General features: G+C 39.3%; 1 protein-coding gene across 2 annotated transcripts in view; it reads right to left on the reverse strand.

Annotated features, from left to right (window-relative positions):
* Cfap91 (cilia and flagella associated protein 91) overlaps positions 1 to 20,677 on the reverse strand; it is a 68,923-nt gene that overhangs the window by 13,272 nt on the left and 34,974 nt on the right. The window contains exons 13-18 of one of the 2 annotated variants that reach the window (XM_048803259.1): positions 19,327 to 19,473; positions 16,478 to 16,699; positions 13,672 to 13,820; positions 13,015 to 13,106; positions 9,967 to 10,128; positions 6,278 to 7,501 (exon numbers count right to left, since the gene is read on the reverse strand). In XM_048803259.1, the coding sequence (XP_048659216.1) occupies positions 9,968 to 10,128; positions 13,015 to 13,106; positions 13,672 to 13,820; positions 16,478 to 16,699; positions 19,327 to 19,473 (771 nt within the window). In that variant the 3' untranslated portion in view covers positions 6,278 to 7,501; position 9,967. Of the gene's footprint in view, positions 1 to 6,277; positions 7,502 to 9,966; positions 10,129 to 13,014; positions 13,107 to 13,671; positions 13,821 to 16,477; positions 16,700 to 19,326; positions 19,474 to 20,677 lie in introns of those variants that run through there. The other variant, XM_015478469.2, reaches the window with a different exon arrangement.

Genomic DNA, 20,677 nt, shown 5'->3' on the forward strand with positions numbered 1-20,677 from the left:
TCACACAAGGACCTGATCCTGATTTTCAAGACCAGTTTCACTGCCACCATGTGCCCCAGATTCAACGCAGTTACAGAGAATGTTTGCCTGACTGGGTTTAGGTCTTGCTTCTTCATTCTATGCCCCAATTCCTCCCTTTGGAAAGGGAATGTTTACTCCATGACATATTATATTATATCTATGCATAACTTGTTTTTTCATTTTTACAGGGGCTCACAGCCAAGAGTTTGCCTTGAGTCTCTGAGGAGACTTTGGACTTGGGCTTTTGGGCTATGCTAGAACTGTTAAGACTATGGGACTCTTGGAGATGCACTAAATGCATTTTGTATTGTGAGATGGACATGATCTTTTGGGAGCTGGGGTGGAATGTTATGTTTTGGATATGAGGTAACCCCCAAATCTCCTGTGTTAATGCAGGAATGCTTAGAAGTAAAATGATAAGAATGTGAGATCTGTAACAATCAGTTCATCCTAGTTTGAATGGACTGGGTGGTAACTATAGTCAGATGGGGTGCCCTGGAAGTTTCATCTTCCCTGAGGCTCCTTCCCCCTTACTCTGCTTCCTGACTGCAATGAATGGAACAGGTCTCCTCCATCACACCCTTCTGCCATGATGTACTGCCTCATCTTGGGCCCAGTGCAATGGACTGAGTCAATCATGAACTAATCCTCTGAACTGTGAGCCAAAATAAACCTTCCTTCCTCTAAGTTGTTTTTGTCAGGTATTTTGTCACAGCAATACAAAGTTGCCCAACATAACTGGTTTTAGAAAATTCGTATTTCACATAACTTCCCAGTATATTATTCATTCTTTCATCGGTTAAATTTTGGGAATCAATGGCCCATGCCAACTCTCCCTTTCTCCATTCCTAAAACATTATGTGATAACAATCTAAATCTATTCTTCTATTCTTTCTATATTTTTTCCCTTTTTATCTCTGTACTTCTTTTCTTAAATTCTTTTAATTTTATTTACTCTTATTAGTTATATATGACAGCAGAATGCAATTCAATTCATATTACACAAATGAGCACAGTTTTTCATGTCTCTAGTTGAACACAAAGTAGAGCCACACCATTTGTGTCTTCATATATGTACTTAGGGTAATGATGTCCATTTCATTCCACCGTCTTTCCTACGCTCATACTCTCCCCTTCCCCTCCTTCCCCTTTGCCCTTTCTAAGTTCGTCAATTCCTCCCATGTTCCCCATCCCATCCCTATTATGAATCAGCATCCTTATATCAGAGAAGACAGTCAGCATTTGGTTTTGGGGATTGGCTTACTTTCACTAGCATTATATTCTCCAACTCTATCCATTTATCTACAAATACCATGATTTTATTCTCTTTTATTGCTGAGTAATATTCCAGTGTGTGTGTGTGTGTGTGTGTGTGTATCACATTTTCTTTATCCATTCATTTACTGAAGGGCATCTGGGTTGGTGCCACAGTTTAGCTATTGTGAATTGTGCTGCTATAAACATTGATATGGCTGTGTCCCTGTAGTATGCTGTTTTTAAGTCTTTCGGGTATAAACCGAGAAGTGGAATAGCTGGGTAAAATGGTGATTCCATTCCAAGTTTTCCAAGGAATCTCCATACTGCTTTCCAGATTGGTTGTACCAATTTGCAGTCCCACCAGCAATATAAGAGTGTGCCCTTTTCCCCACATCCTCGCCAACACTTCTTTCCAAATATTTTCTTCTGACCTATCTCTTAATTAACTAGTTTTATCTTTGGGTGTAAGTACTCTGCTTTTAAATCTACTTGAGTTTTTCATTTTGGTTACTGTGTGTTTAAATTTTAGAATTTCTTTTTTTTCAGATCTGCTATATCTTTTCTATTATTTCTAGTTCTCTTGAAAATTTCAATTCATCCCTTTAAACATGCTCAGGATACCATAACAAAATACTGTAGACAGGTGGCTTAAAGAGTGAAAATTTACTTCTCACAATTCTGGAAGCTAGAAGTCTAAGATCAAGATGCAAGATGGTCAATTTCTGATTGAGGGCTGTCTTCCTGGATTGTAAACAGCTTCCTTATGACTGTGTCCTCACATGGCAGGCAGAGAGAGAGGGAGAGGGAGAGGGAGAAGAGAAACATAGTATTCTGCCTCAGCCTCCACACCAGAATTCATGTCCTGCAAAACACATCCATTCTATCCCAACAGTCCCAAAATCTTAACTTGTTTCAGTATCAATCATAAAATGTAAAGTTCAAAGTCTCAATTAAATATCTAAATCAGAAATGGGTGAGACTCAAGGTACAATTCATCCTGAAGCAAAATTCCTTTCCACCTATGAGTCTGTGAAACTGACAAGTTAGGCACTTCCAGAGTACAATGGTGGGATAGGCAAAACATAGATATTCCCATCCCCACAGAAGAAGCTGTAGGAAGAAAGGGGTGATGCATTCCGAGCAAATCCAAAATGTAATAAGGCAAACTCCACTGGATACTAAGGCTCAAGAATAGTCTTTTTTTTTTTTTTTTTTTCTCAATACCCTGTCTTCTACACCCATAGTCCCAATGGCTTTGTGGGGTGGCCTTTGCCCTTTGACTCTCTGTGGGGGTCCTGTAACATATCAGTTCATGGCTGTGTGTGTGGGTCCTGCCCTGTAGCTCCTCTGGACTGAGGTCCCACTCTGTGGCTCTCTGAGCTAGGGTCTACTAGCAGGTCCCACCTCTAAGGCTCTGATTGGAGGCTCTCTGGACTGTTGAAACTGAAGTAATGGTCTTGATGATCTCAGAATCATACATTTCCAGGTTAACTACAAACGCTCAGAAAAGATGATCAACCAATAAATCAAATGATTAGAACATGAAGCTTAGTTACCTTAGAAGTATATATTCCTCTCTATCGTCTTACAGAGGGAAGAAGGGTAGTTGTGAGGTTATTTAGTAATACACAAGGAAAAGGGAAGTAGGCATGAATCACTGATTTAAATATATACCTTAAAAGTAAGCTTTAAGACATGGCAACAGAAACAACAGATGATAGAAACAAATCTAAAAGGATCTAAAATATCGGAATCATTAGACACAGACTTTAAAAATAACTGTGTTTACGGATATGGGCTTGATGGCTTCTAGAACTGTAAGAAAATAAATTTCTATGATTTCAGCCACCTGGGTCTATGGTATTTTGTTATGGAAGTCCCAAATGAGGTCATTTTCCTCTGTTCTTGAAGAATAGTGCATTGTCATAGCCTAATAGCTCTCTTTTCCTACACTATCCAATCCAAGAATTATAATATAATATAATATAATAATTACAATATAGTCTTCCTTAATTTCATCCTGTTTCTGTCTCCTTCAGTTCAAACTGATAGTGTTTCTGCTCATATAATCTCATAAAATGTTTATCAAATTGTTGTTCAACATTGTTTAAATATCCTTAGTATTCTCATCAAAACAAGCGCGCTCTCTCTTGCCGCAGTCTGGCTGGGCACAAATGCCGCAGTCTGGCTGGGCACACAATCACTAGCCACCACACAGCTTGTAGATTCAAACAGCAACTCTTTATTCCCGAACTCACACCAGCCGTCTACAAACACGTTCTGGGGAAATCCACGTTCTCTGCCCAAATCCACGTTCTCTCCCAAATTCACCTCCACCGGGCTTCTATCTCCCAAAATATACTGTCTGAATCCCGTGAGAACTCAAGGGGAACTCAGGCAGCAGGATACGCCCTATTCCCAGCAGGAATAATCTTAAACCTTAAACCTGGAACCTAAACCGGGAACGCCCTAATCCGCCTTGGTCCTTGAGCAAGGTCACCTACATTCAATGTCACTGCAACAATGGGGTACGCTGGCAAGGAAATTGTCATACCTACTTGGCTAATGGCTCCCAGCACTCTCTCTCTCTCTCTCTCTCTCTCTCTCCAATATATATGGGTAATTATGAGTGTAATGCATTCCACTATTGTCATGTATTTAAAAAATAAATTAAAAAAATATAGAAAGACTGAAAATTTTCCAAATCCTCAAGTTCTGGTTCTTTTTTTTTTTTTTTTTTTTAACAATTTCTTCTTCAATTTATCTCTTGCCTTTCGTGTTTATATAAGCAATGAAAAAGAATCAAGGCTACACTCTTTTAATATTTTGCTAAAAATCTCCTTAGCTAAATTCCTAAATTTATTACTGACAAATTTCTACCTTCTAAAAAACATTAAACACAGTTTAGTGAAGTCCCTTGACACCTTATAACAAGGGTCACCTTTTATCCAGTTTCTAATAATACATTGCACATTTCCATCTGAGATCTCATTAGAATTACCTTTAGTGTCAGCATCACTACAAAACTCTTCTAGGCTTTACCTATATCCCGTTACAAAGCCACCCCCACGTTTAGGTGTTTATTACGGTAGTACATGCTATGAATGGTTCCTGCTAATAAGGTGTCCCCTCTCCCATATTAGCGTAGAAATATTCAGAGGTAAAATGATTGGATTGTGAGACCTGTAAACTAATCTGTTCCTCCTAGCTTGAAATAAACTGATTGGGTGATAACTGTAGGCAAGTGGACATGGTGGAAGCATCCTTAGGGGTGTGCCCTTCAAGTTTATATCCTCCCTACAGCCCTTTCCTCCTCCCCTCTCTCGCTCTGCTTCCTGACCCCACCGTGAGCTGAAGAGTTATCATCCACTAGGCCTATCCCCCATGGTATGCTTCCTCACTTTGGGCCAGAGCAATGGAGGTGGCTGTCAATGGACTGAGACCTCTGAAACCATGAGCCCCAAATAAACTTTCCCTCCTCTAAGTTGTTCCTGTTGGGTGTATTGGTCACAGAGACGTAAAACAGCACTCCACTCCTAGTACCAGAAGCCTGTCTTAGTCATCTGGGGCTTCCATAGCAAAATACCACACACAGACTGGGTGGCTTAAACCACAGAATTTATTTTCTCCCAGTTCTGGAGGCTGAAAGTCCATAGCAATAAACATATGACACTTTTTATTTTAAAACCTGTACCTAATAATTCCAATATTTTAGATCCATTTAGGTCTGTTTTCATTGTAGGTTGTTTCTGCTGCTGCTTTCTTTAAGTTGTTGTATCTCCTCCTGTACTTTGATATTTATTGCATTCTAGATATTATATATAAAAAATATTTGTAAAAATAAATTGAGGTCTAGGGTCTTGTTCATTTTCTCCAAATAAAAATTAAGTTTTATTTCTAACAGTTTTCTTCACATAATAAGAATCAAGAATATCCTTAATTCAATTTCAGAGATTGATAATTTTTTTATTTTGGATCATTGGATGATTAGAAGCTAAGTTGTTGGGCTGGGGTGTGGCTCAGTGATAGAATGCATGTCTAGCACATGTGGGCACTGGGTTCCATCCTGAGCATCACATAAAAAAATAAATAAAATAAAGTTATTGTGTCTATCTACAAAAGAAGCTAAGTTGTAGAGCATGCAGGGAAAGCTTGCTTCTCTACATCCTTACTACTAGGGCATGGACTTTTAGAGACCCAATCCAGATGGAGTGGGTTTATCAGGTCTCAACCTTCAATCTAGTTTTTTTTTTTTTTAATATTTTTTTATTTGTTGATAGACCTTTGTTTTTTGTTTTATTTTAAATTTATTTATATGCGGTACTGAGAATTAAACCCAGTGCCTCACACATGCCAGGCAAGTGTGCTACCACTGAGCCCCAGCCCCAGCCCTTCACTCAAGTTTTTCTCCCAGTAGTTTGTAAAGCTTTTAAAAGCAGTGCTCAGTTTCTCAGCCACATTTTCTAGAACTTACCCAGGAAAAAACTGGGTCCAAATACCAGACCCAATACTCTGAATTTATGTCCTCTCCTAGATTTTGACCCACAAGTTCTTCACTACTTTATTAGCTTTCCATTGCCTTCAAGGTCACTTAAAATATATATAATATGTGTTATATTTTCTGTATATGCTTTTTAAAAAAGGTTTATTTATTTCTGCTATCAAAGAACAGAATTATGACAGTGTAATTTAACAATTCTAATTGGCTTCATTTTAAATTTTAAAATCAGGTAACACTTCATTCCATAAAACAGAATCAGTTTTCCTATGAGCCAAGCACTCATCAAAAATAATTTGATGATTAACATCAGATTATTTTATTTTGCTTACACAAAATAAGGACAAGGGAACTTCATTATTTCGCCAGTTGAGAATCCAGATTTCTCTTGGAGGACCAGATATGTCAGCTTGGTTTGATTGACTCCATGTTTTGTTTTGTTTTTTTTTCTCCCTGGAATATTGTCTCTGTTGAAAAACTGGCTTCACAAAGAAGGTGGCAGCAGGAAAATTTCAGAATCCAAAGCTTAAAAATAAGTCTTGGGCAGTGTGGGGTTATTTTCTGTCTCTGGGGGGGATCAAGGCACAAGGACCCAGAAGTTCTAGGGACACGTCCATGTTTAGGCCCTCGGATCCGGAAGTTCTATGGGTGCACGTCCATATTTAGGCCCCCAGATCCGGAAGTTCCTCGGGCCCACATCCATGTTTAGGCCTTAGCATCCGGAAGTGCCTCAGGTGCACGTCCATGTTTAGGCCCCTGGATTCGGAAGTTCCTCAGGCATCCATGTTTAGGCTCTGGGATCCAGAAATGCCTTAGGCGTCCATGTTTAGGCCCCGGATCTGGAAGTTCCTCAGGTGCATGTCCATCTTTGGGCTCTTGGATACGGAAGTTCCTCAGTTCTCCATGTTTAGGCCCCCGGATCGGGAAGTTCCTCAGGCGCATGTCCATGTTTAGGCCCCCAGATCTGGAAGTTCCTCAGTTGCATGTCCATGTTGAGACTCTAGGATTCGGAAGTTCCTCAGGCGTCCATATTTAGGCCCTGGATCCGGAAGTTCCTCAGGTACACGTCCATCTTTGGGCCCTCAGATCCGGAAGTGCCTCAGGCGTCCATGTTTAGGCCGTAGCATCGGGAAATTCTCAGGTGCACGTCCATATTTAAGACCCTGGATCTGGAAGAGCTTCAGGCATCCATGTTTAGGCCCCCGGATCTGGAAGTTCCTCAGGTGCACATCCATGTTTAAGCCCCAGGATCCGGAAGTTCATGAACTTTGGGTGGACATCCATATTTAAGCCCCCGGGTCCGGAAGTTCCTCAGGGATCCATGTTTAGGCTCTAGGATCCAGAATGCCTCAGGCGTCCATGTTTAGGCCCCCCCGGGGTCCGGAAGTTCCTCAGGTGCTCATCCATGTTTAGGCTCTTGGATCTGGAAGTTCCTCAGTCCTCCATGTTTAGGCTGTAGCATCCGGAAGTTCCTTGGGTGCACGTCCATGTTTAAGCCCCCAGGTTCAAAAGTTCCTCAGGCATCCATGTTTAGGCTCTGGGATCCAGAAGTGTCTCAGACATCCATGTTTAGGCCCCAGGATCGGGAATGCCTCAGGCATCCATGTTTAGGCCCTCGGAAGTTCCTCCTATTTTCTGTATATGCTTTCAATCAGTGATTCATGCCTACTTCTCTTTTCCCTGTATATATTATAAAATAATCTCAAAACTTCCCTTCTCTCCTCCCTGTAAGAAAAGGGAGAAATATATAATTTGGAGACAGTTAAGCTTCATATCCAACATTTAATTTATTGGTTGGCCATCTTTGCTGAGTGTTTGTCATTAGAGTATCAACTAGATATTTTTACCGCTAGCTTTTTTTTTTTTTTTTGGTACCAAGGATTGAACTCAGGGGCACTTGACCACTGAGCCACATCCCCAGCCCTGTTTTTTGTATTTTATTTAGAGGCAGGATCTCCCTGGGTTGCTCACCATTGGTGAGGCTGGCTTTGAACTTGCGATCTTCCTGTCTCAGCCTCCTGAGCCATGTGCTGGGCTACAACTAGCTTTTATAACTAACATATATGCTTTACACAGGCTTAAATGAAATGTATTTTACTTTAAATAAGTAGATAGAAGATGATTTTGTTTTACTCCTCTGACTTGACATCACAGGTCACCATAGGATGTCACAGAGCAGGTATCAAAATCAGAAGTAAATATATATCTATTCAATTCAAACTGTTTAAATTGCTAATATTAAACTTTCATGTCCAAAAAATTATTCCCAACCCTCTATCTTACTTTTTTTTTTAACAATAATAAGGTTGGCAAAATGCTTTGGCCATTGAATTTATATTTAGGAGATAATAGATAATAGATGATATTATACCTCAATACATGGTTTAGATCTTCACTGATTTCAGATATTATTTCATGGACGTGCACCTGAGGAATTATTAATTGAAGACGAAAGCTTATATGCTGTAATTTACAACCATAGATTGACATTTAAAATCATGAATCTGTTTTCTCTCAGATCTCTTCCCTTATCTCAATCTTCCTTCCATAATTCCTTTTGAATGGGACTTACTTTCACTTGACTCTTTTTTGTTTGTTTTTAACACTGTCATGGCTTTATTAAAGAACATAGTTGCACAAAAGTATTAACCTCAAAATTTAAGGCTAGATTCTTAAAGAACTTAACACACTATATACATACTGCAATACAAAGAGCATTAAAATAGGATCCCAAATTTCTACAAAATATAAATCCCCCCCTTACTTATTTGCATGAAAATATCACCCACAAAGCTAAATAAGTTCTTAAAAGTTATCTGGAGGTTCACTATGTGTTGTTTTCAAACCAAAGAACTCTAATTTTGATTGTACAATAAGATGATTGATAAGAAAGTCAATATAGAGATTTCATTTTAAAAATAAGTATTTTATAATCTGGACATAGTATGTAGTGAGAATTCTTAGAGACTAAAGCATCAATTGTTAAAAGTTAGGAGAAAAAATGTTAAACTTTTGTACTTTCTGATCCCCCTACTAAATTTATTCCAAGTGTTTTATTTCAGTCAGTTGTGCAACTGTTTTAGTTTCTCCATAAATAACCTTTAAAACACCAAGTCCTACATTTTAAACTAAGAAAAACAAACAGCAGCAGTACTACACTCAGTAATTTAAATGTGTCCCAGTAGAGAAGAATAGCTTCAATTAGTTTACTGACGATAACTTTTAAAAACCTTACAAATATTCAAAACAAAGAAAAAATTTTTAGATGGTCAAGATGAACAAAGCAATTACCTTAACATGGAGCCTCCATGACAACAATAGAGATGTACCTGTGTACTTGTTATATTTTATTTAGTAACCATGTAAATAAGCACACACTCAGACTTATTCCAAATATCCTTCTATTTTAATGGACATTCACTTGAAAATATCACTTGACTCTTTTTGTTCTTCAATTGACTTTTGAGTCTGTCCCTGCCCCACCCCCACCCTCGTGAAGCTTATAAGCTAAGGCAGTTCCTGTCCCCACAACCTGAATCTCTTTGTTCTTGTACCTGAGCTCGTAACCTGGGGACTAAATAAAATAGGCATGTTAATAAAATATAAATAAAACAGAGGTGTGTGGGTATGGCGGGAACTACAGGAGGAGAAGTGTCTGCTGTTGCCCTGCTGGAAGCTGTTTCCTTTCTTATATTCTGCTGTGTAGAATCAACCGAATGAGGCCTGAGTTAGTCTTCTGAGTATGAATGTTTAATTGAGGCTCATTCTGACTCCTGGCAGACACTGCAGAAGTGGCTGAACTGGGTAGGCTCCACGCCTTGTGCTGTGCTTACAGTTAGCATCGTGCATTAGGGTACAGCACGCCCCTCTCCATCAGAAGAAGCTTTTAAAGACAACCCTTACATGTTCTGTAACTTTATTTGTGATAAAGTATAGTTACATGTTAAAAGAACCCACAAAAGAATTTAGAGGCCTGTTTTTTAGATTGCAAGAGTACAAATTCTGTCATAATAACTGTAATAATTGCAGCCAGTAGGTACTATAACCTAGATGAAATGTGCCAATTTAAATGGAAGCTCTTTATTTTCTTAAACAATGGACAATCTATTCACACTGTGCTTGTTAGAGCACAACACAATGCTGAATGATGCTCCTCCTCTGCTTTTTCCAAATGGAAAAATCAAACTCACCTTAGCTGCTGTTCTTATTTTGAGCTCCTTCCTCGGGTAACTTGTCAGCATTTGAGACCTCATCTTTTGGTCGCTCAACAAATTTCCGCTGGACCACGGCTTCTGTGTGCTGATGGATGATCTGATGGGCTGCAAGAATATGTTTCCGCTGTGCATTCCTCACTGAGCAAAAGGGACAGAAGAATTTTTTCTCTGAAAGTCTGAATGAAACCATTCCCAAATGTTTTCAAGAGAGTAGTGACAAAAATGATCACTTTGTGAATCACATATTTTCTGACTTAGGGCTGATTGGGCTTACTAACAATGCTCTGCTCTCTGTTTTAAAAGGACATCTTCCTAAGTAAAAGGTAAAGCAAACCCATCCCTTATTTGTTGCTGTTCCCTCTATTCACATTCTTAATTCAGTTGTCATTTCCTCCCCTGCAGACTTGCCTCCACGTCATACCTCCATAGCTTTTCTCACTTGGAAAGACTGCACTCCAAACCCTAACCTTCTGCAAAACCCAGTTCAAGTACCAGCTCCCCCAGGAAGTCTGCTCTGATTAGGTCAGACCTTTTTTTTGCCATTTCCCACAATTGCATTTGTATCAACATTGAAGCACTTCATTTGAGTTACATTTTCTTTTCTTCTAACATTATAAATGATTGATTAGTCTTAATGAGACTCTTGTCTCACACTTCTCTTTGAACCTTAATTCCTATGTGGAGTTTTGCTTATTAATAATAAATGTCTGGGCTCATGACTATAGAAGGTGATCCCAGCTCCAAATTCTAAGAATATTTGTAATCAGGGCTTAGTATAGATAATGATAAGCACCTAGGCCTTTGGAAAGGTCAGAGGTGTTGATGTTGATGATAATGACAATGATGTTAGCAGTTAGCCTTTTTCCTTACTTTTTGCTAGGCACTATTTTAAGAAATTGACATATGAGTAGTCATTTAATTTTCCCACAATTGTAAAAGAGAATATTATTAATATCCTCCTTTTTCAGAAGAAACATAGACACAGACAGATTAGTTACTTTATCCAAAGTCATACTGCTAGCACAGGACAGTAAGAAGTACTATGGATTTTTTGCTATTTAGGTATCAGCTACTTTATATAGGGTAATTCATTCAGCAGTTTTACTACACTTCACAGTAGTATGGCCAAAGGAGTGGGTGCTTTGGAGCCATACAGACCATGATTCAACTCTGCAAGTCATGTGTTTCCAAACACGTGAAAAATTAGAATACCTTCACAGCTGTTGCAAGAAATTGAGATAATATACATTTTCAAATGCTTAGTACACTGCTTTTTGTAACTTAGCATGCATTTAAAATGTCACAGTTACTGTTATTTTACATCTATATACATATCTCTTTAAGGTCTTTCTGATTTTATCAGCTTTTTTAAAAGTGAAATATCTCAACATGGCCTTTATATAATAGTACCTTGACTTTTGGTAAACATAATATTTAACACATTTGGTAAGGAGCATAAATAATCTCTTATTTGAAAGAAGAAACAGGTTCCTAGTATACACTCACTGTCCATTTGGCTTTTTTCGATTTGGCATAAACATATAGGGAAGAGACTAAGGACTTGGGCAACTTGCCCACAGCATTTCCTCCATTCAAGTTCCTCCTCCAAATCTTTCCCTCATCCCTAGGAGGAGGTGCAGGAGGGGATCTCAAACTAGTAAATATTAAACCCACTCTTTCCCTGTGTCCTTGAATTCCTCCAAGTAGAATGGCTCTGAACAGGCTGATCTCACTTTGGACCTGGGTGAAGTAGAAATGAGTTATATATTTTCTTAAGAATCTAGAAAACCTAAGGTCCCTTTTATAATGTAAGATGATACAGAAATACACATTACTTGGTCTGAAAATTAAACTTCATATACTATGAAGATAGATATGGCACTATCATAACTGTTGCTGGGAGTAGAAATTAGAACACTCCTTTTGTGGGACAGTTATGTAGAATCTATCGAAATGCATGTACCCTGTTTCCCAGTAGTTGTACCACTAGGAATTGACTCTCAGAAGCATGGCCAGGAAACATATAAAATATACTGGTTGCAGCGCTGTTAGTAATAGAGAGCCACACTGGAAACATTGAGTGCCTATCACTAGAGAGGACTGCTTTTAAAATTACACAACAACCTTGTAGGAAGGAAAATGTGGTGACTCTTTGTCCTGATGTGTTAGACCTCTACCATTCTCTCTATCCTTGATTAAGCAATCAAATATTGCACAGTTTTCTGCTTTAAATCTGTCCAGAAGTTCCCTTCATAATCCCAAAAGCTTCTGCATTGCTATTTCACTTGAATATTGGTCTTGTCCTGATTGCAGCCCTCTCTCTAGGATCGGGCGTCTCACCAATAGTCTCATAGTTCTGGAAGAATCTTTTACTTTTCTTTTTCTTTTTTTTTTTTTTTTAGCTGTAGTTGGACCCAGTACCTTTATTTTATTTATTTATTTTTATGTAGTGCTGAGGATCGAATCCAGTGCCTCACACATGCTAGGCAAGAGCTCTACCACAGAGCCACAACCCCAGCCCCCAAATATGCCACTTTTGAATATGATAAATTGGGACATTTATATTTAGGTACAGGTCCAGAAGAAATACAGTATCTAAGTGTAATACTCTCAGGCAGTATCTACAGTATCTAAGTGTAATACTCTCAGGCAGAGTAGCAGAATAGATACAGACCTTTTGGGCACCCCCAGTTTTTAATACCCATAGTTTATATTTCCCTGCTACAAAAGGCCATCACAGTTTGAGCCATAGAATACACTTCTTGGAACTAGGAACCTCCTTTTAAAGAAAGCTGGATCTTGATACTCTGTCAAGCTTGTTAGAACTGTATCCTATCTCTATGACAAGTGACTAAACTCTGCAGTCAGACAACAGGAAAAGAATTTATTGAGTTCTGAAACAAGAAAACAGTGCATCTTCAGAAATTCCCTGTATCTCTGTTAAGTTCTAAATCTCTGGGATTTTGAAAATAATTTACATCATTTAAAAAAAAATCCTAAAGTGAAGCATTTGTATCAGTTTACCTTTTTCTTTGACAAACTCTTTTTGCACTTCTGGAATCAAAAAACTATAAACCAACTCGGCAACAATCTCCTCTGACTGAAGATATGTTCGACTGAAAAAGAAAAAAAAAATTAAACTATTTCCTTTGTTTTTCACTTGAGCTGATGGCACTTAGATCTTCCTTGCATGTATGAACAACTTCACTGCCTAAATTCTGTCATGACCTTATCCTTGACTGAATGATCTGAAATACCACATTCCTAATGAGCTTAATTCCATGGAAAATCTGGATTTGACCCTGTCCTTCATTTATTGGCCTGGTAGGACAAAAATGTTAGAACTACAGATTACAAATATAAGCCCAAAACCTTGGGATTAAATCCAAATAATGTTGCACACACACATGTCCACATTGTTTTCATGCTTCTGAGTATTCTAAAAGTACATAGTATGAAAATAACCCAGATCACAGAGGGTAACTGAGAATTCAATTCCAATGCTCCCACCATACAGTGGTATAGTCATGTTGACTTGTAAAGAGTCATGATGATAAAACAGTAGACATCGAAGCACAAATTATATATTTGTTTCTCCTTGGTGGCAAAATCTTAAGCTCCTGAAAAATTACATGAGTACCAGCAAATGGACTGTCCATTCTATAATCTCTTGGTGCATACCGGTTTTCCATTTCATAAGCAATGTCATTGATTTCCTCAGCCATCTTCTCAATTTCTTTTCTGGCCTGTTCTTCTGCAGTATTCTCTTCAGTACTCAGTATTATGTCTTCCAGATATGAGGATACAGTACTTTGATGAACTTTAACCACCTGCAAAGAGCAAAAGTATACCTATTTACAAACAATAGCTATTATAAAAAAAAGACCAAAAAAATAGACAAACATTGGTTGATGGTTTTCTAGCACATGTATTTCATTCATTAAGTCAATAGTTCCTTCTGTTTCTCATTCACCCCTACCCATTAAGAAATATGTCTCTTACTTGGGGGGTGGGTAATATAGCACCACATGAAGATCATAGGCTTCAGCGCAATAACCCTGGTTTGGTTTCTGCCTTTGTCTTTATCAACAGCGTGACATGGCCAACCTACCTATCTAACTGTAGTAGAGGCTAGCACATTTCCCTATATCCTTTCTGTTTTTCCTCTTAAATAACATAACCTCTGGATTTCAGCTGGGCAAACAGGTACCTAGAATAAAGACTTCATTTCCTAACACCCATAGGAACTGGACACGGCCATATGATAAAATTCTAACTAAGACAATATATGTAGAAGTTATGTGTGTGACTTCCAAAAACAGTTCTTAAAGGGAAAGTTCTATCTTCTATTTTTCTTTCTTATTTCATGGGGACATAATGCTGGTACATAGGTAGTCACCTTAAATTGCTACATGGGCCATAACCTAGGGGGCAAATAACAGAAAGATGGGAGGATCTTGTGTCTCTGAAGAACTTACTGAACTATCCCAACATTCTTGGGTTCCTTCTTTTTAAAATTTTCTTGAAATCTTGAAATGGAGTACAGATTTTAAAATGTGCAGAGTACACATAGGTACAATACGGTGAGTTAGGCCAGCGTCGATGTAGTCACAGCTAGTACCTCAGAAGGACATGACTGCAGACCCTTTTCATTTCAATGACTGTCCTAGTAAACACCTACTATGCTTTGTAATTTTACTCCCTAAGCACGCAACCATAAGTGTATGGTTTGGTTATGAGGAGTCCCAAAAAAACTTATGTGTTAATTCAGGAATATTCAGAAGTGAAATAGTTAGATTATAAGATCTGCAACCTCATCAGTGGATTAATCCACATGGTGGATTAATAATTTGAATGTATTACTGGATGGTAGTTGTCAGTACTTGGGGCATGACTGGAGAAAGTAGGTCACTGGGGGAGTGCTGCTGGGGGTTATATTTTGTCCCTGACTCCCCACTCTCTCTTTCTGTTTCCTGGCTGCCATGAGCTGAAGCTTTCCTCCACTATGCCCTTCCACCATGATGTTCTGCCTCCTCTCAAGCCCAGAGCAATGAGGTCAGTCAATCATGAACTGAGTCTCTGAAACTGTAAGCCAAACTTTTCCTCCTCTAAGTTGTTCTTGTCAGGTATTTTGATGAAATACTGAAATAAATTTTGTCAGTGATGAAAATCTGACTAATACAATAAGCAATGCCTTTTGGCCTATTTGACAGGTATTTACACAGGAAAGCATCAACTGCTACATACTGAGTTTTGTTATATATTCTGTCTCCTCAATGGATTGTGAGTTTTTTTGGAGACAGGGCAGTTTTCTATTTCATGTCTGGATATTTCTTTGGAATTGAGATAATGCCTAGGACTCAGTAACAACCCAGGACCTGTTTATTGACAGGCACTGCAGCACAAGTTTGAGTATGTGATACTGAACATGTACCTATATGACACCAACTTTGAACCCTTAGGCCTTCCCTACGGGAGTATCTCAGTGACAGTTCAGTATAGTATCAACCAAATGACCAACTAACCAAAATGTATTTGCTCAATGTCTAGTAGGTCCGGGAATCTATGCTATTGTTAGAGAAGGCACAGAGCAAATATACAATAGCTTGCTCTCATAGAGGAAGCAAGTCACACCTATATGGAACAGACAGCTGGATCATAAAAAAGTAGAAAGGTCTGTGCTCTTCTCACAATAATATATGTTCTTGTGTGTCTTTATAAATAGGTACGTTTCTGGACACGTTGTGCTTGTAAGTGTATGAGTGAATAAAGAAACACAGATGGCTATGTATGTGTCCATGTGTGCTCCTCCTTGTATTTGCTAATTGTGCACACTGGGTTATTTTTTTGTGAATTTTTTTCTGTATGTACCTGCAAAAGTGTGATTGTATTTAAGGATTCTTTGTATCTTATATATGCAGCTATTAAAATAACTCCATTCAGCTGTCCTGAGCAAATTTAAATTGAAGTCCTGATTCTACCCCTAAACTTATTCTCTCAACTCACCTACCTCAGAAAAGAGGACCATCACCTTTCAGTTGCTTAAGCCCTAAACTGGGCACCATACTTGATTTCTGTTTCTTCCTCAGGCTCCACTACTTCAACAGCTTCCTTCCCAGTCTCTCTGTTCCCACTCTGTCCTTCCTCCCACCTCTTCTCCATTCAACAAGAGAGTAACCTCTTTAAAATGTGTCACTGGGCTCCATTTGCTTCCTTCATGGAACTGCTGCATTTTTCTAATTCTACACTTATATGCATGTTTTATGTTTCTCAACTTCCAGGGAAAAGGGCCTTTGTCTGCCTTTTGTCCTCCAAAATACCCCACAGTGTCTTTGCACAATTCCTGGCATATAGCAGGAACCCAGTATATATTTGCTGAATAAAATGAAAAACAAAAAAACCCAATGCCATTTCTTGTCATGGGAGTGCTTTGGTGTAACTTTGCTGTTTCTGGGGGATTTCCATGCCCTGGGCTTCCCCTACTTGCCTCCTTAAATATCTGGTCCTCCTCACGCAGGCGCCTTTGTTCCACCTGGCGACGACCACTCTCTTCGGCTTCTCGCATCCGCCGCTGACGCTCTGCCAACATGGCAAAGGCATGGATCCTCCTCTCTTCCTGTAGTCTCACCAGCTCTTTGGACAGGAAGTCTAGCATGTCAGCTAGAGCCCTTCCTTCAAGCCCAGCCAAATGGTTTTCAACCAGTGACACCTTAAAAGTAATAATACAACTTTATTATTTAAAAATAATAATACAACAAATTCCACTATGAATGTGGTTATCAGAAGTGCTGGTTTACTCGGAACTCTGACAGTCACTTCACTGTTCAAAGGCAGTTGGTTTCTATTAGGAATGTTATCTCTCAATGGACCCCATCCCAAGCGTCCTTACTATGAAAACTTATTATAGACTCAGACAGAGAAAGTAGATTGTTCTGTCAGTCACTGATGGATCACAGTCCTTGGATTATGAAGAGGATTTAGGAAACATTTCTGTTAGCAACCACACAAAATGTATTTTTCCTTTCAATTTGATTCAGAAGGGCAAGTATATCTTCCCAGACATGAAGGGAAATGTCAAAGTTCTTATTAAAACTGGAGTGTAACAAAATAGAATCTCCTAGAAATTCCCTCCTGATACCTTTTAATTTTTAAATGTCTGATCCTTTCACACAAGTTTGAGGAGTTTTAAGATCTCAGATAAGATGAAAGTAGAAAACTTTGGTACTTTTTAGTCTTTTTAACAACTTCAAAGCCATTAACAACCGTCTTTGAAACAGCCCAGGGAAAGGCCTGAATGTCTGTGTGATCACTGAGGTAGAACAAGGGACCATGGAGCTTCTGGCCAGAGGAAGCCAGAGTGCCCACAGTACCTATTTACCAGGTCCTGGTTTTGACACACAGAGAAGAAAGTGTTTAAGATGAGTTATCCTGTGTAACTTCATCCTGCTCCCTCCCTGGTCCTCAGGTAGAAGGGGAAAGTGTTCTTCTTCCAGCCATAGCTGCCTTAATGTTTACAGTTTTCCCTCTGCTCAGCTCCCCTCCTGGTTTGTATCTGTGGGAAAGAATACTCACAGGTCTCAAAGGCAATGTGGCTATGGGTGAGACTGTCAGTCAGATGTAGCTGTTGGCCCTAACATCCCCATCCTCACCCACCTCCTAGCCTATACGTACCTTGTACCTCAAAGTTCAACTTCACTTAGTTGAAATTTGAGCTACATGAGGGAGTGAAGGTAAGAAAAGACATAACTAGAACATTTCACTACTTCATTCATAACCACTGAACATTCAGCCCAGAGGTCACAAATAAATTCTGGGTCTCCAAGAAACATAAGCTCTCTCATCTGGAGGCAGATGCAATCATTAAGGTCCTAAGATGGCTATCTGTTCATGTCTGGCCTCCTTCTTCAGCAAGAAATTTGAGTATGCTCAGGTAGGACAATCTAATATGAAATTAAGTAAAAAATATTTAAGAAAGTGATTCTGCTGTGGTTATAGCATGTAATGTATCACACAACTGGGAATTGTGTATTTTCTGGACAGCTTTCCAGAAAGAGAAGGAGGAAAGGGTATATGTGAGGTGCTCTTCCCTTGGGCCCCTGCAGATCAGTGGTATATATCTCCCTAGCATAGCTGACTGTAAGTGGCCCTTGGCTAAGTGACAGCTTTCCCCATGAATGCCTCCCTTCACTCTCAGCTGACTTCATCAGCCATGTATATATCCACCAAATGGGGAAAATTAATTGACAAGCCCATTGGCTTAGCTGCCTCTGTGGAAGTCCACCATTATCAAAAACCATGAAGGGCCAAGAGGCCATTTTCCCACCCAGAGTCTCAGGATTTGGTGCACTCATGTCTGGATATTTCTAGGACTCAAGGATCTCCCGATTCAGATGCTCCAGTGTCCACATTCTCCTTGTCTTTCTCTGGTCCCTTTGTGAGGTCTCACAGCTTGTGACTTTCTTACTTCCTCCCTCCCAATCCCCTCACCTGCTCTCCCAAGCTCAGTAACCATTTATGGCACCAATGTCATATAAAAGAAGTAGAGTTGTGGTCACTTCCAAACTGTTTGCCATTTGTGCTCAATTCCCACACAGCACAAGAGTTATGTACATTACTAGGGTGGGTCAAGTTAACTTGGCTTACAACAAACTTTAGTCTTACCACACTAAACTTTGCAAATTGATTCTCAGATTGATTCAGAGGTAAGTGGGAAAGGGAATTAAGTGCATCTATATTAAAGTCAATGACATTAAAAAATGTGTATATAGACAAACACTGAAGAGAACAGAAAAAAATTGACAGTTGTTGGTTTAGAGCTGCAGTTCTTAGCTGTGTCAGGTGTCAGAGAGACAGGTCAGATGAAAGTCACCAAATACCATAGTAGGTAGTTACATATTTAACCGGCATGTGCTGTATATGGCTACAAAATGCAAAAATAAGTGCTGATATTTTAAAATCCCATTTCTCACTTTTTTCATGTTGTTTTTATTATTTATTCTGTTTGGTCCTCACCAACTAAAATACAGTAGTTACCAATATTTAGGAAAGAAAAAAATCTTTAAGTTGAAAAAAGTGCATTTGTCTTTGTTTTAGGAATTTATCTTCTCTCTCCTTACCCCCGCTCCCCCTTTCTCCCTTTCTTTCTTTCTTTCTTTTTTTGCAAATAAAGATAAAAATACCATATTCAATTCAGTGAGAGCATAATCCCAAATTATCAACTACAACAACATTGTTTAAAATGCTGAGAGAGTGGTAGGGGATATTCTGTAACATTTCATTTATTATTATTAAAATATCACTTGTGCAATAATAAAAACAAGAAAGAAAAGGAAGAACCTTGTGCTCGTGCAAGTTTCTCTGCCGTTGTAAGGCCAGGGTCACTTGCTTCTCGGCTTTCTTTACCAGTTTTTCATCCTCTTGGAGTGCGTGGCTGGTGCGCAGCTCCTGGATCAACTCCAGTCGCTTTTCTTTTCCTTCAAACATCTGTGGCAAATCAAATCAAAGACAAGCTGGCAGGTTACCATCCCTTTTTTCCCAGCACTAGGAGCTTCACAAATGTGAGGAACTTGTGAGCAGAGAGTTCTTTCCTGGCTTTTGGGCTGATGGGATCCACAGAGCTAGAATTTGGTTCCCTTTTCAATGCTTCAGGGGCTCAAACAGAGAAAGGCAAGCAAGACAAGGTGACAAATATAGGGTCACAGTAAGAAACTAGAGCCTTCCCCTCAACTTCAGGTGCTCCTTCCCTAAGAAACCTGGGGGCAGCACTTTTCATGGTCATGTTTTCATTTCCAAAAATGTGCCCTTGATTTGTAAGACAGGCTGCAGTGTGAATTTACCTGGAGCACTCCTCCTGGGAAGTACTGAAGGGAGAGTAAAGAATACGATGGAATGCAAGACCACTCCCTCATACAGCTTCCCTGAAGTTACTCCATGGATCAAAGTTCTTTAGGGGTAAAATTATCTGGAGCTTTAAATCAGCCTATTTTTTTTTTTTAAGGTAAAGTGTGCCTGCTCCAGCTGCACAATAATCTGGCTAAGCCTTTACAGTCAGGAAGACCAGAGTTGTGAACTGGCTGGTAGGGAACTAACCCGATCTCAAACTCAGATTACTTGACTGTAAAATGAGATTCTTAATAGAAAAACAAACAAACAAAAACAGAACAAAAAATATACAATGTCAGAATATAATAGGGGTTCTGTTATAGTTTAGATACTAGGTGACCCCAAAAGCTCATGTGTGAGACAATGCAAGAAAGTTTAGAATGAAATGATTGAGTTATGAAAGCCTTAACCTAATCAGTGCATCAATGTCCTGATGGGGATTAACTGGGAGGTAACTGTAGGCAGGTAGGTTGTGGCTGGAGGAGGTGGGTCATTGAGGGTGGGCCTTTGGGGTTTATATTTTGTCTATGATGAGGGGAGCTCATTCTCTTTATCTCTTTCTGTCTCATCTCTGTCTCTGTTCCTCCCCGTCTCTCTGTCTCTGTCTCTGTCTCTCTCTGTCTCTCTCTGCTGCCTGGTTCCATGTTCTGAGCTGCTTTCTTCCTCCACAGTTTTCTGCCATGATGGTCTGCCTTACCTGGGGCCCAAAGCAACAGAGTTGGCTGTCTATGGACTGAGACCTATAAAACCATGAGCCCCAAATATACCTTGCCTCCTCTATGTAGTTCTTGATTGGTCTTTTGGT

This window comes from Marmota marmota, unplaced genomic scaffold (assembly GCF_001458135.2).
Source record: "Marmota marmota marmota unplaced genomic scaffold, marMar, whole genome shotgun sequence".
Classification (NCBI taxonomy): Eukaryota; Metazoa; Chordata; class Mammalia; order Rodentia; family Sciuridae; genus Marmota; species Marmota marmota.